The 15,200-nt window shown below is 45.1% G+C and overlaps 1 protein-coding gene across 2 annotated transcripts; it reads right to left on the bottom strand.

Annotated features, from left to right (window-relative positions):
• Positions 1–280: 280 nt before the first annotated feature.
• CHST4 (carbohydrate sulfotransferase 4) lies at positions 281–11,214 on the bottom strand. Of its 2 annotated transcripts, none has more exons than XM_012530152.3 (2): positions 10,953–11,214; positions 281–3,807 (listed from the first exon to the last, which is right to left on the bottom strand). In XM_012530152.3, exon 2 carries the CDS (start codon positions 3,784–3,786, stop codon positions 2,620–2,622), a length of 1,167 nt encoding a protein of 388 aa, XP_012385606.1. In that variant the 5' UTR covers positions 3,787–3,807; positions 10,953–11,214; the 3' UTR covers positions 281–2,619. The 2 variants fall into 2 exon arrangements, with proteins under 2 accessions (XP_012385606.1, XP_004448878.1); XM_004448821.4 differs by lacking the exon at positions 10,953–11,214 and adding an exon at positions 10,789–10,946.
• Positions 11,215–15,200: the final 3,986 nt, after the last annotated feature.

Below are 15,200 nucleotides of genomic sequence, written 5' to 3'. Positions count from 1 at the left end.
TATGCGCTAGGAGTGTGCCTCATAAGGAGAGCCGCCCAGTGCGAAAGAAAGTGCAGCCTGCCCAGGAATGGTGCCACACACACGGAGAGCTGACGCAGCAAGATGATGCAACAAAAAGAAACACAGATCCTCATGTCTCTGATAACAACAGAAGCAGACGAAGAACACGCAGTAAATAGACACAGAACTGGCAACTGGGGCGGGTGGGGGAACGGAAGGGGAGAGAAATAATAAATCTTAAAAATAATAATAAATTTAGACCAGAACTGTCCAATAGAACTTTATTAAAAAATAAAATTTTATTGAAGTATATCATTCATACATGGAAATGCATAAGCAATAAGTGTATAGAAGTGGTGAACTCACAAAACACGCATAAACATCATATGGGGTTCCCATATACCACCACCACCTTGCTCCCATAGAACTTTTTGCAGCAATAGACATGAGTTGTGCTGTCCAACAATGGTGGCCACCAGCTACATGTGGCTACTGAGCACTTAAAATGGGGCTAGTGGGAATGAGGAACTAAATTTTAAATTTTAACTAAAGTCTAAAAAGCCACATGTGGCTGGTGGCTGCTGACTGGATAGTACAAGTAGACTGTCCTTTAGGAGGATGGCTACTAGATGTTTGGACTCCATGTGTTCCCTGACATCTAGGACTCTGAATATAGGAATTAAAGATGCTTATACTTAAATTCAAAGCTTGAATGAGTTCCTGAGATTTCCACATAGCTAGTCTCATCCCTCGTTTTGGAGAAGGACAAGCAGACAGTTCAGCTTTACTCCAGAATTGCACACATATGGTTCCTATGGGAAGTCAGTAACTTTTAAATGATTCAGGCCAAGGCTGGAATTTCCAAGCGGAAGTCAGAGAGGGTCAAGTCCATCACTGCCTGTCTTCTCACCAGTCCCTTCACTGTGCACCATCACTGCTGCCCTGGCCTCATTTTCAGTGTTGGGTAAATTTTACTCCTATGCAGTTGCAGAAGGTCTGTAGAGTCCAGAAGAATTTGCCTGGGAGAGCCTGTGCTCCTGAGCAGTTTCTAGAGTGGCTTGGGTTTGGGTGTTAATAAATTCACTCCTGTGAAGCCACATGTAAATGAACTCCAACAGACCTAGCTGGCTTAGGGAGCCATTTGAGCATATTGGGCGGCTAGAGCAGCAGTAGAGCTACTCGGTAAAATTGAGGAGCTTAGTGAAGTGAGAAGCATGGCAAAAGTGGGAGGAGAAACACAAGGAAAGATGAAATGACAGTATCTCTCAGGTTTGGACAAAGCGAGATCTATTTTTAAACAATTAAGACTCAAAGGCCAGTGGCATTCCAGACTATACTTAGGCCTATTCCTTCCAATCTGAGGACAGCACCAGGGTCCAAAGTGCGCAGCATGCACATTGAGCAGGAAAATTTGCCCATCTTGGAGCAAGAGGGCGAACGGTGTTGCTGCTCATGGCAGGGCATACCATTGGCAGCCAGGAGTGGAAGAGTCAACAGGGTGGCTTGACAAGGACACAGAATCCCAGGCCCACCCTGGGAGACCCTGATGCCAGCAGTCCTGAGGGAGGGCATGGCAACATGCATTAACAAGGGCCCCCGGGGGATTCTGATGCAAAACTAGGTTTGGGGACTGCTGCAAGGACTGGGGGAGACTCTTGTTAGCAGAGGGTGATCAGGAAAGCTGACTAGCTCCAATTACCTTAGAACTGAGCTCCTCTTCCCCAGACCCCATGGGGTGTGTTACAGCTTTATTACAACCTGCGTCTCGCACAAGAGAAAAAGGGCTTAGCTGCTGATTGTCTATTTTCTACTAATACTAAACAGAGCAATGTATGAATCAGTTTAGATTTAGTCCATCATCTGACACCAAACATTGTGTTAACAATTTTTTGCATGTAGGTGATAAATAGCAAAAATGAACAAAAAAGGATCACGTTCTCAGGTTAGGATCCCATAGGAATGAGTGTTCATTACTAGTAAGGAGAAAGCACAAAAGGGGACATTCCAACCAGAATCTTATTTTGGAATTTTACTGTAATGGATAGCAGCGGCATGGGCCAACGTCTTCTTCGTGGTAAGTAAACATTCCAAATTGCTCCCAGCCACTCTATGAATTTAAGAGCTTGCTCTGTTTTGCAGAGACTTTGTTTCTTATTTGTGATAACCAATAACTGTGAGGGACACATTCACAGGTAGGCATCCAACCCTGCCCTAGCTCCCTTCCGTGAATCCGCCGGGAGCTTGGCGCGTGCAGTGTCCACATCCCTATGGAATCTGCTGGCGAGCTCGCTGACCGAAGGTCCATTTCCCTGGTTTTTACTGTCTCTCCTCTTTCCCATCGGGCAAGAGGTAGACAAAAGTTTATGGATCTACTCCACTGGTACTGCTTGATGCTCAGCAGGACTCAGGCCACAAGCTCTCCAAGGTATGCAGAGAGCCTGAGAAAGGCCCTGTGCCAATCACATTGGGATCTTGAGTCTCTTTAGGCACACAGATTTCTCTGCTTGAGGGTGTGTGGGTGCGACTCATGCTCGCAGGTACACCTAGAGAGAGACAGTTCAGGGTCCCAAGCCTTCAGGTAACGTGGCTGAGGCTGGTCCTGGGCGGGGCAGCGCCTCCTCAGCCCTGGCGGTCGTTTTGCTCCGGGAGGTCCAAGGGAGACAGAAGGTCCAGCGACAGGTTTCTCTGCTCTTGCTCAGACAGGACTTGGCGGTAGCCCAGCAAATTCATCAAAGCAGCACAGATCTTCTGAAGGCGAGCAACCTTTGTGTAGGGCAAGGACCAGCGCCAGGCTTGGGAGACGTTGAGGGCGTTCCTGGCGTTTGTTCGGAAGGCGTGGTTACCCAGGCCCTTGCCCTGGGTGATGTTTTGTACCCACGTCTGGAGCCGGGGCAAGAATTTCAGGCCTACGAAGTCATACATCTGGGAAGTCTGGGTCAGGGGCCTGCGGACCAGGTCCTCGTAGCGCACGAGCAGGTAGCGCCGCCGCAGGGCCTCGGGCAGGAGCTGGGCGGCCTCGTAGATCTCCCGCTGGCTTTCGCAGATGGCCCGCATCACGTGGAAGGCCCGGTCCTCCTCCTTGATGTGGTCCCACAGCTGCCCCACCACCATGCGGCTGTCGACCACCAGGTCGCCCGAGGTGCGCTCGCGGGAACGCAGCACGGCGCGGGGGTCGCGCACCAGGTGCACGATGTGCAGGTTGAGCGAAGGGTCCTTGAGCAGCGGGTAGAGGGCCTGCAGGTTGAAGAAGCGCACCTCCTTGAGCACCACGTGGCTGTAGGAGCGGCAGGCCTCCTCCACCACCTCGAAGGGCTCGCGATGGCACAGCGCCTTGCAGTGGGCCGGGGGGATGATCTTATCCCGCGGGAACATGCTGCAGGCGGGCGGGGAACACAGAGCGCGGCTCGTCTCCCACACGAAGAGGCTGGACTGTTTCCGGGGCCCGGGGAGCAGGTAGGCGTCGAAGACGCTCATGTCGCACTGAAAGACGGCCCGCACCAGGTCCCGCACCGCCATGTGCAGCTTCGAGGGGGTGCTCTGTGTGAAGCTCATCCACACGTGCCACGCGGGCTCCATCAGGTAGAAGACGTCGGGGTGCTGCCCGAAGAGCTGCCCCACGAAGGATGAGCCCGAGCGCCACGACGACAGCACCAGCACGTGCACGGGCTTGGGCTCCTCCCTCCGAGACAGGATGCTGAGGTGGTGGCCCGACAGGTGGAAGAACAGAGCCAAGAGGGCCGTCTGGAAAACCAGGAGCAGCAGGAGGCTGGTTTTTTTGGTCGGCATCCTTGGGCAGAGGCGGAAGACCTTTGAGGACCAAGCAGAAGGGGCCGGGTTAGGCTGCTGGCTTGCTGTGTGCCTTCCGTCCCTTTCCAGCCAAAGTCACCTCCCGGGCCCCCCACCCGGCTCAGATGGAACGCCTGAACCCTCCTGCAACCAGCTGCATGGACCGCCCTGCAAATCAATTCCTGTCCTTTGCAGTCAGTGAGTCAATACATTATACTTATTTTAGGCTTTTCAACTCCCTCCCTCCCAGTCTATCTTGCCCACTGGATTACTGAGAATGCCTGACCTCAATCATGATTAACTGATACATAGGGGGAAGACCTTCTCCCTGGCAACCTGGTTTCTATGTAGCCCTTGCAGGCCATTTCTCAGGACTTTCCCTTCTTTCAGCTGAGCACAGGACTTTCTCTCAGGATCCCCTGGAAGGTATGGCTGCAGGGTGTAAAACTGCTTGGAAAGACATGCTCTCTTTTTATTAAAGCTGGAAGGGAGAATTTCTTGGACATACAGTGATATGGTTAGCACCTTTCAACTGTTAATATTCCATACTATGTGAAATAGTTATTATCTCTCTCAAGAGTTATGTCACAGGATAAAGAAGACACCCAAAATGATCCAGAGTCAGGTGGAAAAGACAGTTAAGACTTCCCTTATTACAGTATTCTAGCATGGTACTAAGGACAGTGGGATTTTCACATGAAATGAGCCCTGATTGTGAAGGGAGGAATTCAGGGTTGCCAACAGTCTGTGAGTCATTAACTACAAAATCAACCTAAAATATATATTTTTGGACCAAGATACTTTACTGTCACCTACCAGAAATTTTTTATAATAAATATCTAAATCCTTGATGAGATGACAGTCCCTTGGGTTGTGCAGTGTACACCTTCCCAACAGTATTGGGCAACTCTGAGTAGGGTATTCCCCAAGTAGCAGTATATTGGCTTACAGGCCGCAGAGATCACGACTGCAGCACTTACGTTGGCTTGCCACACTTTCACACAGTTGGTAGGTGAAAACAAAGAGCCTAAATGAATTCAGATAGTTTATTACTTACACAGAAGCAAGGTCAGAAGTCTACCCATTCCCTTTATCCCCAGTCTCATAGTTTGACACCAAACCAGAGGGGACGAGATGGCAGAAGCCATGGACACTTGGCTCTGCCATTAAGGAGACAACTCGAAACTCGCGTCTAAAAAGAGACTCAGGAGCCTTATATGACTGGCACAGTGCAACAGTGGTGTTTTCTTCCCCCCCTTCTTGGCCTTCCAATAGGCGCATATGTTTCCAGGCATTCAATGGACCTGGATTTAGGGTTTGCTATTGCCCAGATTTTTTTTTTTTTTTAAGTTTAAAATTTTAACAGGAAATATTCACATGGTTCAAAAGTTTTTTTAAAAGTGTCATTATTATGGACATTAGATCTGCAGACTCAGAATTTAAAATAAGACTTTCCTAAGATTCTGCATGCAAGTAAGGAAATCAGGGGAATGCGTGCCAGCCTATAGCCTCACTTGTTACATTGAGGTCTTTAACATGTCAAATAATAGGTGAGGGAAGTATTATGACAAGCAGTTGTGTCTGTGAAAGAGGCTTGTGGTCATAAGTTAGAAAACTTTTAGAGCTATTTATAAAGAGGAAAAATGACATAGTTTTTAAATCACTTTTATTGATACATATTAATAAAGCATAAATCCATCCAAAAGTGTACAATCAATGGTATTTGGGATAATTACATAATTATGCATTCATCACTTCTAGAACATTTTCATTATTCCAACAAAAACAATAAACAAACAAAACTCATCACCTCTCAGTCTCTCGATGCCTCCCCTGTCGTACATAGCTGCTATTCTGCTTCCGTCTCTCTAGTTTATTTGTATTGACATACTTTTCAAAGGGATCACAGTATTTTTCCAGGGAAAAGAAAGCCTAAGAATTTTACTAGGTTGCTAAATCTGTAATCTCTTCTTTGTTAACTAACAGCTAGTATTTATTTGCTAGCTGGTGTTTTGTCATCACTAAACAGTGAAAAGTTTATTTCCAACACCTGTCCTCAAACTGCCCATTTCCCAACTTGCCCCTAAATTGCAACTGAGTTTGTGGGTTTTTTTTCTTTTTTTAATGTATCCTTTCAATTGCTTTAAGCGTAGACAGGTAAATTCAAATGTATAAGTATTCTTATTTTTTTCTCTCTTTAGAGCACAAAATGTAGCAAAGTATCCACTCTGTGCTGTACCTTGTTTTCTTAATGTCTTGGAGAGCTTTTCATAGTAGTCCTGAAAGAGTTTCCTCATTTGTTTTATTTATTTTTTACACTTTTTAAAAAAGTTAATAGATTACAAAGAATGTTACATTAAAAAACATGAAAAACACATAAAAAACATAAGAGGTTCCCATATACCCTGATCCCCACTCCCCTACCCCTTCATTTTTATAAATTGTATTTTTTTTTGAAGATATATATCCTCATTTGTTTTTACCACTACAAAAAATTCCATTGTATGGATGTGCCACAATTTAACTAGTTTCCTCTTTGATGGGTTTGTATTGTTTCAAATTTTTTGCTTCCATAATGGCCCTTATGGTCACACATCACTTCTCATGTGTATAAGATAAATCCCCAGAAGCTGTTACACACAGAGTATACACATGTATAGCTTTGATGTCTTTTGCTCAGATGGCATCCATCCCAGTCATAAATCAGAGCTACTAGAAGAGGAAATGGGCAGCCACAGATGTGTCTCTTTGGAGTTTATAGTTAGCTTCCTGAAGAGGTAGAGCACGCTTTGCCAGCTCCTGGGCTTCCCTTGGAAGTCCCCTGAATGTTCTAGGAAGTGTGCATGAGCCAAGCCAAACCATGTGGGGCAATGGCAGAGAAGCCCCTTTCCCATTCATTACAAAATGCCCTTCCTCCCTGTCTGCCAAAGGATCCCGTGGGATCGTCTCTCACTTAGGACCAAAAAGCACCTTGTTAAATGTCAGGGAAATGTTCTTAAATGTAATTTCAGCCAGTAGTCTTTGTCCACAGGTTAAAACAAGACCAAGACATGCATCTACTTCTTTAAAAGTTCTTTAAGCTCAAGAGGAAACTAGAAACTTGACTGCTATTGATAATGGACTAATGATGCGCTTCTCCCCCAAAGATGGAAGAGGTGACTTTTGCAAGAGAGCTTCTCCCAAGGACAATGTACAGAGAGAAAAAGTTTGGAACAAGGATGGGAAACAATGGAGCAGGAGAGAGAGGAGAAAATAAACGAGGGAACTCGATTTGTGTATAATTATCAGAAAACTGTGATAGTTTTATAAGCAATTATTTCAGGAAAAAGCTACCATTCCCTAGGGATTAGGAAAGCAGACCTTTCAAAGGGTCACCCTCCCCCCTCTCACACCCTCCCCCCTCACCCTCCCCCCCTCACACCCTCCCCCCCCTCACACCCTCCCCCCCCTCACACCCTCCCCCCCCTCACACCCTCCCCCCCTCACACCCTCCCCCCCCTCACACCCTCCCCCCCCTCACACCCTCCCCCCCCTCACACCCTCCCCCCCCTCACACCCTCCCCCCCCTCACACCCTCCCCCCCCTCACACCCTCCCCCCTCTCACACCCTCCCCCCATCCGGCTTTCTCTGAGCCCTCCTTGCCTGCCAGCGGGACTGCAGCCGGCTTCTCCCTGGGTTCCCTGCTCACGCTCAGGCCTGTGTTTCCCAAGGTTCTCAGGAATTCGCATGGGAAACCCACCTGCTCTAGGCCACCTGCCACCCCAGCCTCAGCCTCCCAGCTTCTGTTTCTGTTTTTTTCTTTCCAAGAGCATTTTCCCTGGCCGGAAAGAGGGTACGCTTTTGTGAAGAGTGTCTCATCCCGTGACTCTGGGCTCTAGAAACACCCCGCGGCTGGCCAACACCTGATGGGGTTGACTGGCGAGCCAAGGCCTATTTCAGGATGTCTCTTGGGCACAGCTCACTTCTGTAGAGATGGGAATGAGCCGTAGCGGTGGATTCTCTTGGAGAAGCCAGGCAAGGGGGCTCAGCAGTGTGCTGAACACACTCAGGGGAGAACAGCAATGCTCGCTGCACAGGCTTCTGATGGCGACTTCCTCCACTCTGACCACCACCTCTTCTCCTCTCTTACGTGCAGGGTAACCTCCTCTGCATGTAAGTGGTTGTGATAAGTCTGTGACCTGACTCAATCCCAAAGTTGCCAGTTATATCTTCTTGGCTGAATATTCTTTTTTTTTTTTAAAGATTTATTTATCTCCCCTTCCCCACCCTCCCCCTCCACCCGCAGTTGTCTGCTCTCTGTGTCCATTCACTGTGTGTTCTTCTGTGTCCGCTTGTATTCTCGTCAGTGGCACTGGGAATCTGTGTCTGTTACGTCATCTTGCTGCATTACCTCTCCGTGTGTGCAGCCCCACTCCTGGGCAGGCTGTGCTTTTTTCGCACTAGGTGGCTCTCCATACAGGGCACACTCCTTGCACGTGGGGCTTCCCTACGCAGGGGACATCCCTGCGTGGCGTGGCGTGGCATGGCATTCCTTGAGCGCATCAGCACTGCACATGGGCCAGCTCATTACATGGGTCGGGAGGCCCTGGGTTTGAACCCTGGGCCTCCCATATGGTAGGCGGACACTCTAGTGGTTGAGCCAAATCCACTTCCCTGAATATTCTTTTCTAGCTACATAACTGTGTGCTTGACCTCTGCTCTCCTCACCCCAATCCTCATCTGCTCATCTTTTGCTTTGATGGTGGCCTCTCTCCTTTGTTTCTCAGCTCTTCCCTTATCCATTACTCTTTTTGTTTTAAATTTCCTTTTTTCAAGATTCTGCCCACATGTCACTTTCTTGCTGAAATTTACCATCCTTCCTCCCAGGATTTAGTTGTTTCCCAAACTTCCTGTTAGCATCTATCCCACTCTACAGTATATTCCTGAATAGAAATGTTTCTCACGAGGCTGTGAAAACATGAGGGTAAAAGCTATGTCTTATCTTTGTTTACTGATATATAACAATCCTACAATTTATTAGGGTTCACTAAACATTTGTTCAATTAATGAATAAATCAATTCCTAGAAAGCAGATAAAGGGAAGCGGATTTTGGCTTAAGGGACAGAGTGTCTGCCTACCATATGGGAGGCCCAGGGTTCAAACCCAGCGCCTCCTGACTGGTGTGGTAAGCTGGCCCATGTGAAGTGCTGATATGCGCAAGGAATGCTGTGCCACACAGGGGTGTCCCCCGCATAGGGGAGCCCCACGCACAAGGAGTGTGCCCCATAAGGAGAGCTGCCCTACGCAAAAAAAAGGCAGCTCACCCAGGAGTGGTGCCGCACACGGAGAGCTGATGCATCAAGATGACACAACAAAAAGGGACACAGATTCCCAGTGCTGCTGACAAGAACAGAAGCAGACAAAGAACAACACACAGCAAATGAACACAGCAGACGATGGGGGCGGGAAGGGGAGAGAAATAAATAAAAAAATTAATCTTAAAAAAAAAGAAAGCAGATAAAGGAATGAAAACAGAAACCTCTCCTTTCTGAACGTACCTGGATATCTCTTTAGTATCAGCTATTAAAATTTTGATGATTCCGCTGAGTTTTTGAACACACAGCCAGATGGTTCAGTTGCCTGGAGCAAGGACTAATAAGGTCAAAGGAGTAGGTTTGATACCATATGACAGAGTTATGTTCATTCCAAAAAATTATTTTCTATACTGAGCATGTATTAAAACTAGAAAATCCATGAGCATTATATTTTAAAATATATTTATTAAAAAGGAATTTTGCAAAGTCCCATAGACCATTTCCCTTGTTTGAGCCAGCCCAGATCTTAGGTGGGATACGCAACAAGTTAAAAACCCGGGAAATAGGAATGAATAACCACACCAACAAGTCTCAACCTGGGTACTCACCATTGCTGTGCCCCTAGAGCCAAAAACAGTGCCTGCCACATAGTAAGTGCTCAAGAAATATGTCTCCAATGAATGACCAAATGAACAAACATTAGTAGAGCATTTTTACTGTTAGAGTTGCCCTCATTGATCTAGGTAAGGAAGGGTGAGCAGATACTGAGCTAATATGGGTTCTTTCTCCCCAACACACTCTAAAGACCAATTTCAAAGAGGGAAAGAGTTTGTTTGAGGAAGCAAAGGCGGATGGTGGCTAAATGGCCCAAAATTGCCTCTCGGATCTGCAGAAATTCTAATACTTTATTAAAAAATTGATAATCACAATTACTTATTATCAACCCTTGGCTATGCCTTTGCATATAAAATTATTTCAATTCTAATTTGAAGTTCCAAGGTCATACAAGATAGACATCTCTATCATAGCTGGTGCACTGATCCCATCAGTGAATCATATTTTATATCTGGATGGCATTTGACAATTTTCAAGTCCTCTTGTCCACAGTCATGACAGCCCCGCAATTAGATACAGTAGGACAGCGATGATCTACACCCCTTTTTCAGAACAAGTAAACTGACTTTTAATGGTTAACTCCTCAGTCATGAATTGCCCAGGGTCTTGCCTGGATCAGAACCTAGGTCTTTCAGGCCCCAGGTGAGTTTTCCATGATCACACCCCACCTGAGCTGGAGAAAATCGGCAGCTTCCCAAACCTCCTAGTCCCGGCTGCCAGAGCACAGGAAAAGCTGTAGGAAGGGCAGAAACTCGAGCTCCAAAGCCAGAGTCTGCCCTCATCCGAAGCATCAGGGACCTTTCAACACCACGTTCCACAGGTCAGCTCCATCAGCCCGCCAGGCTCCTTCAGACCTTTCGGGGAAGGAGCCAGGCAGGGGTAGAGGGCGTTCCTGGTACGCAGGTTTGTGCTTTTTCGGAAAGATTCCCCAGGTGAGTCTGACCCAGCCCTGCTCCATCAACCACCCCCTGCCTCTACCCCACCGCCGAATCCCCGGCTTAGCTGCCCGAGGTTATCTGATACTCCCGCTCCAGTCGCCCGGCGCCAAGGGCCCTGCCCTGGAGGTGGGTACAGAGAAACTCTCCTCTTACCTTGTGAGGGCTTAGGCGTCCCCGCCAGCCAGGCTGAGCCGCTTCTCTCCTCTGACTCACCGGCTCCCCTCCCGGCTTCCTCCTCCTGCTAGCGTTTTGCGTAACCGTCCCTCCTCGACGCAAAAGCCACTGCCCTCTCCCTTCAGGCAAAAAGACGAACCCACCTTCCAAGACGCATGTGGGAAAGCCCTGGCTCTCCGAGAACCGTGACCTGAGCCGTTTTAGCACCCGTGGGGAGGCTTCCCTGGAAGCGGGCCGCGAGGAGCCCAGGAGGAAGCCTTCTCTCCCAAAGCTGGGCGAGGACCCTGGAATGCTCCTTCCCTGCAGGCTGCCCCGAAGGTGACTCCCTCAGGGCGGGGTGGAAACCACAGGAGCAGCCCTGGGAGGAAGTCCATAGGGAGATCCTGTGACTACACAGCTAGAACGTCCACCAAATCCTAAACCCTAATCTTAAACCCTGTTGTAAAAAAAAAAAAAAAAAAAGGCGGGGTGGGGGGGGGGGGGAAGAAAGCGAGAAATCAATTTCTAGATTGCACCTGCCTGCTCCCTCCCCTCGGGGTTAGGGAGCTAGCGTTTCGTGGACTCTGTCATTTTCATCTTCACCCTTCCTGTGGGAGGTAATAACTATTTTCTAAGAGGACATAGATGTATTGGCCTTCCATGGAGAAAAGGAACAAAAAGTTGTTTTCCCTTAAGCAACACCAACAAAAAAACAAATTATCATCAAAAGTTATAGTTTACCAGCCTCTGTGCCTTTAGCAGATCAGCTAACCTCTCAGAGCTACCCTGACATCTGCTACTTTACAGAACTGTAAGATATAAAACAATTTAAAAAAACCTTTCACATGCTCACGAATCGATATAAATTGTGGTGGCATATAAAAGCCATGGACTTTGGAGTCTGAAATCTGGGACTTCTCCCAATGCTAGAATATCTGCATAAAATAAAGGATAATGATATTTATCTTAGAGAATGGTTGTCCATGTTAGGATGAGTGCATACAATCCCCCCAACACAATACTGTGATGACAAGAATAAAAATTAGAAAGTGATAGTTATTATTGAATAATAATAATAATAATACCTCTTTCTTCTTCCTCAGCTGCTTGCCAGTTCTCCAGGTCTTGAAAGAGAGAGCCGGCAGGGGTGCTTTACAAGTGCTGAGATAATCCAGGAAGTTATCTCTGCTCATTTCCATCAGCTGAGACCCCTAAGGCTTTCTCATTGGCACAAATGACAAGAACCTGTGGTGGAGGCCTCTCATTGATTTCAATTTTGTGGCCGGCCCTCCTTTCCCATTTCTTTCTGGGAGAATGCTTTTCCTCCAAGGGACTCAGTGCAGAGGTGTAATTAATCAACAAGCCCAGAACCGAGCAGTTGGTAGTTTTATTTGTAATATAAAAGTCATCTTTGTTAATTATAGGAAATTCGAAAAATATAAAATGTTTAAGGAAGAAAGTAGAAATCTCTTTACATATCACTGCCTAGAGAAAACCACTGTTGACCTTTCTTCTTTGCATATGGAAATCTGCATAATTGAGATCCTACTGGAAAAGTAGTTCTGTAGTATTTCCTTGTTTTTATTTGATTGCAAAACATGTAAGTTATGAAATACAATTAGGACATAAAGGTACAAGTTCACGAATAATATAAAGTAGTCACCACTTAGATTAAAAATAAAAAACATTGTCAGACACCCCACCCTGGCTGCCTCCCATGGCTCTTCCCTCATACACTCTGAGTCATCATTACTGACTTGCGTGATAAACAGTGCCTTGATTTTCCTTACAATTTATCACTTTAAACAATACAGTTAAATTTCCCCCATCTTGACCTTTATATAAATTGAATCTTACCATGCATTCTTTTGAGCTTGGCTTTTTTCATGTAACATTATGCTTGTAAGATTCGTCATATTGTTGCATACAGTTAGCCTATTCGTTTTTATGACTGCGTAATATTCCATGCATGAATATACCACAATTTTGTCCATAATCTTGCTAATGGACATTTGAGTTATTTATATTTTGGGCCAGTATCTGTAGAGGAAGCTGGTGAACTGATTTTTTTTTTTTTCCACATTATACCGTGAGCATTTTCTCAGGTCAACAGGTATTTTTGGAATATATTATTTTGAAATGATTCATATGATTCTAAATTCCCAGGGTTCTGTTTGACATTTAGATTGTTTTGTTTTTCTCTATTGGATATAACACTTACAGACTAAAGTGATGATTAAAACAATTAGATATCATGATCAAGTGGGATTTATATCTTATACACAGAAAATCCTGAAAGCTCCTAGAACTAAAAGCTGAATTCAACAAAGTAGCAGGGTACAACACCCCAAAATCAATTGTGTTTCTATACACAAGCAGTGAACAATGAACAAGAAATCAAGGGGAAAAAAATCCAATTCACAATAGCAACTAAAAGAATGGAATATCTAGAAATAAATCTAACCAAGGACGTAAAGGACTCATACACAGAGAACTACAAAATGTTGCTGAAAGAAATTAAAGAAGATCTAAGTAAATGGAAGGATATTCCATGTTCATGGGTTGGAAGACTAAATATCATTATGATGTCAATACTATCCAAAGCAATTCATAGATTCAATGCAATCCCAATAAAAATTCTAACAACCTTCTTTGCAGAAATGGAAAAGCCAACCATCAAATTTATATGGAAAGGTAAAGGGCCCTGAACAGCTAATGCCATCTTGAAAATGAAGATTGAAGTTGGAAGGCTCACAGTTCCTGATCTTAAAACTTAGTACAAAGCCGCAGTAACCAAAACAGCATGGTATTGGCCCAAAGACAGATACATAGACTAATGGAATAGAACTGAGAACTTAGAAATCAACCCTCACATTTATAGCCAATTGACTTTTGACAAGGTAGCAAAGACCACTCAATTGAGAAAGAAGAGTCTCTTCAACAAATGATGCTGGGAAAACTGGATCTCTAATTGCAAAACAACAACAACAGCAACAATAACAACAACAAAACAGAAGATCTCTGCCTCACACCATATACAAAAACCAACTCAAAATAGATCAAAGACCTAAATATAAGAGCTAGACCTATCAAACCCCTAGAAGAAATTGTAGTGAAGCATCTTAAGGACCTTGTGATAGTTTCTTATACTTTACAATATAATATTTGGAATGATGGAAATGTTTGGTAATGGATGGTGGTGATGGTAGCACAACACTGTGAATGCAATTAACAGCACTGAAATATATATCTGAATATGATTAAAAAGGGAAATGTTAGATTGTATACATGGTAACAGAATAAAAAATTTTTAAAAATCCATGGCGCTATATACTACACAGTCAATCCTAAGTTAAACCATGGACTTTAATTAATAGTGCGATTATAAAAATGTGCTATCATCAGTTGTAACAAATATTCCATACCAATGCAAGGTGTTGGCGATGGGATAGTATATGGGAATCCTGTATTTTATGCATGATTGTTTTGTAAATCCAAATGTCTCTAAGAAAGAAAGCAAAAGGCTAAGGTGGAAGTCTTATGATTAGATGAGATGATCTGTACACAGTACTCAGCATCAGCACAGTCCCTAGCACAAAGGAGCTACCCCACCTCCTTCCTTACCTTCACCTCTTTAGTTTGTGATTCACAAATCAGTTAGGAAGAATTTTTGCAATGACTGGATTGGAAGCAGCCCTTAAGAAATAGGACCTCCCATTTATTGTAAGCCCATGATATCCAAAACAGGGTCATTCCCAGAAAGGGAAGACCATGAAAAGATAATTATATCTCCTGATTATTTAGAGTATGCTACCTACTGGGCAGTTCCCATCTCACTTATTTTAGTTAGTCTTTTCTGTGGGCTTAGGAGGTAAATCCCGTATTTTCCAAATGAAGGAATAGAAGCTTGCGAAGCTGAGCAACTAATCCATGTTTACATGACTGAACACAGCATATGAATCCAAATCCCAGGGTTACTCAGCAGGTAACAGCACCTCCTCCATTATCATGGGCCATTAGGTCTATTTCCACTCACTGTACTAATGAGAATAGTCAAAACACAGGATGGAAATCTTTCCACGGTTATAAGAACAGAAATTTCACATTCATGAAAAGCAAATAAGTTACAAATTTCCCTGTGCCACCAGGTAATCCTCAGCCTCTGTAGACTTTTATGGAGAGTTCTTTTATTCACAGGGAAGGCAAGAAGAGAGTACTACATCTTTGCCAATCGCCTGATGAACACTGATAACTTTAATCCAGCCCTTTCTAATATTCTCCTCACATTTTTTCAAAGCCTTCCAAAGAATAATAATGTTCCTCAAATACACCATAACCAATCTGAGCCTCCTCCTGACATAGAGGTGCAACGGACACAACCAATCCAAGGCCCACAGAGAAAAGGTGGCATT

This window comes from Dasypus novemcinctus, chromosome 18 (assembly GCF_030445035.2).
Source record: "Dasypus novemcinctus isolate mDasNov1 chromosome 18, mDasNov1.1.hap2, whole genome shotgun sequence".
Classification (NCBI taxonomy): domain Eukaryota; kingdom Metazoa; phylum Chordata; class Mammalia; order Cingulata; family Dasypodidae; genus Dasypus; species Dasypus novemcinctus.
The sequence above is the reverse complement of the archived record's forward strand: the minus strand, read 5'-3'. Positions and strand labels throughout refer to the sequence as shown.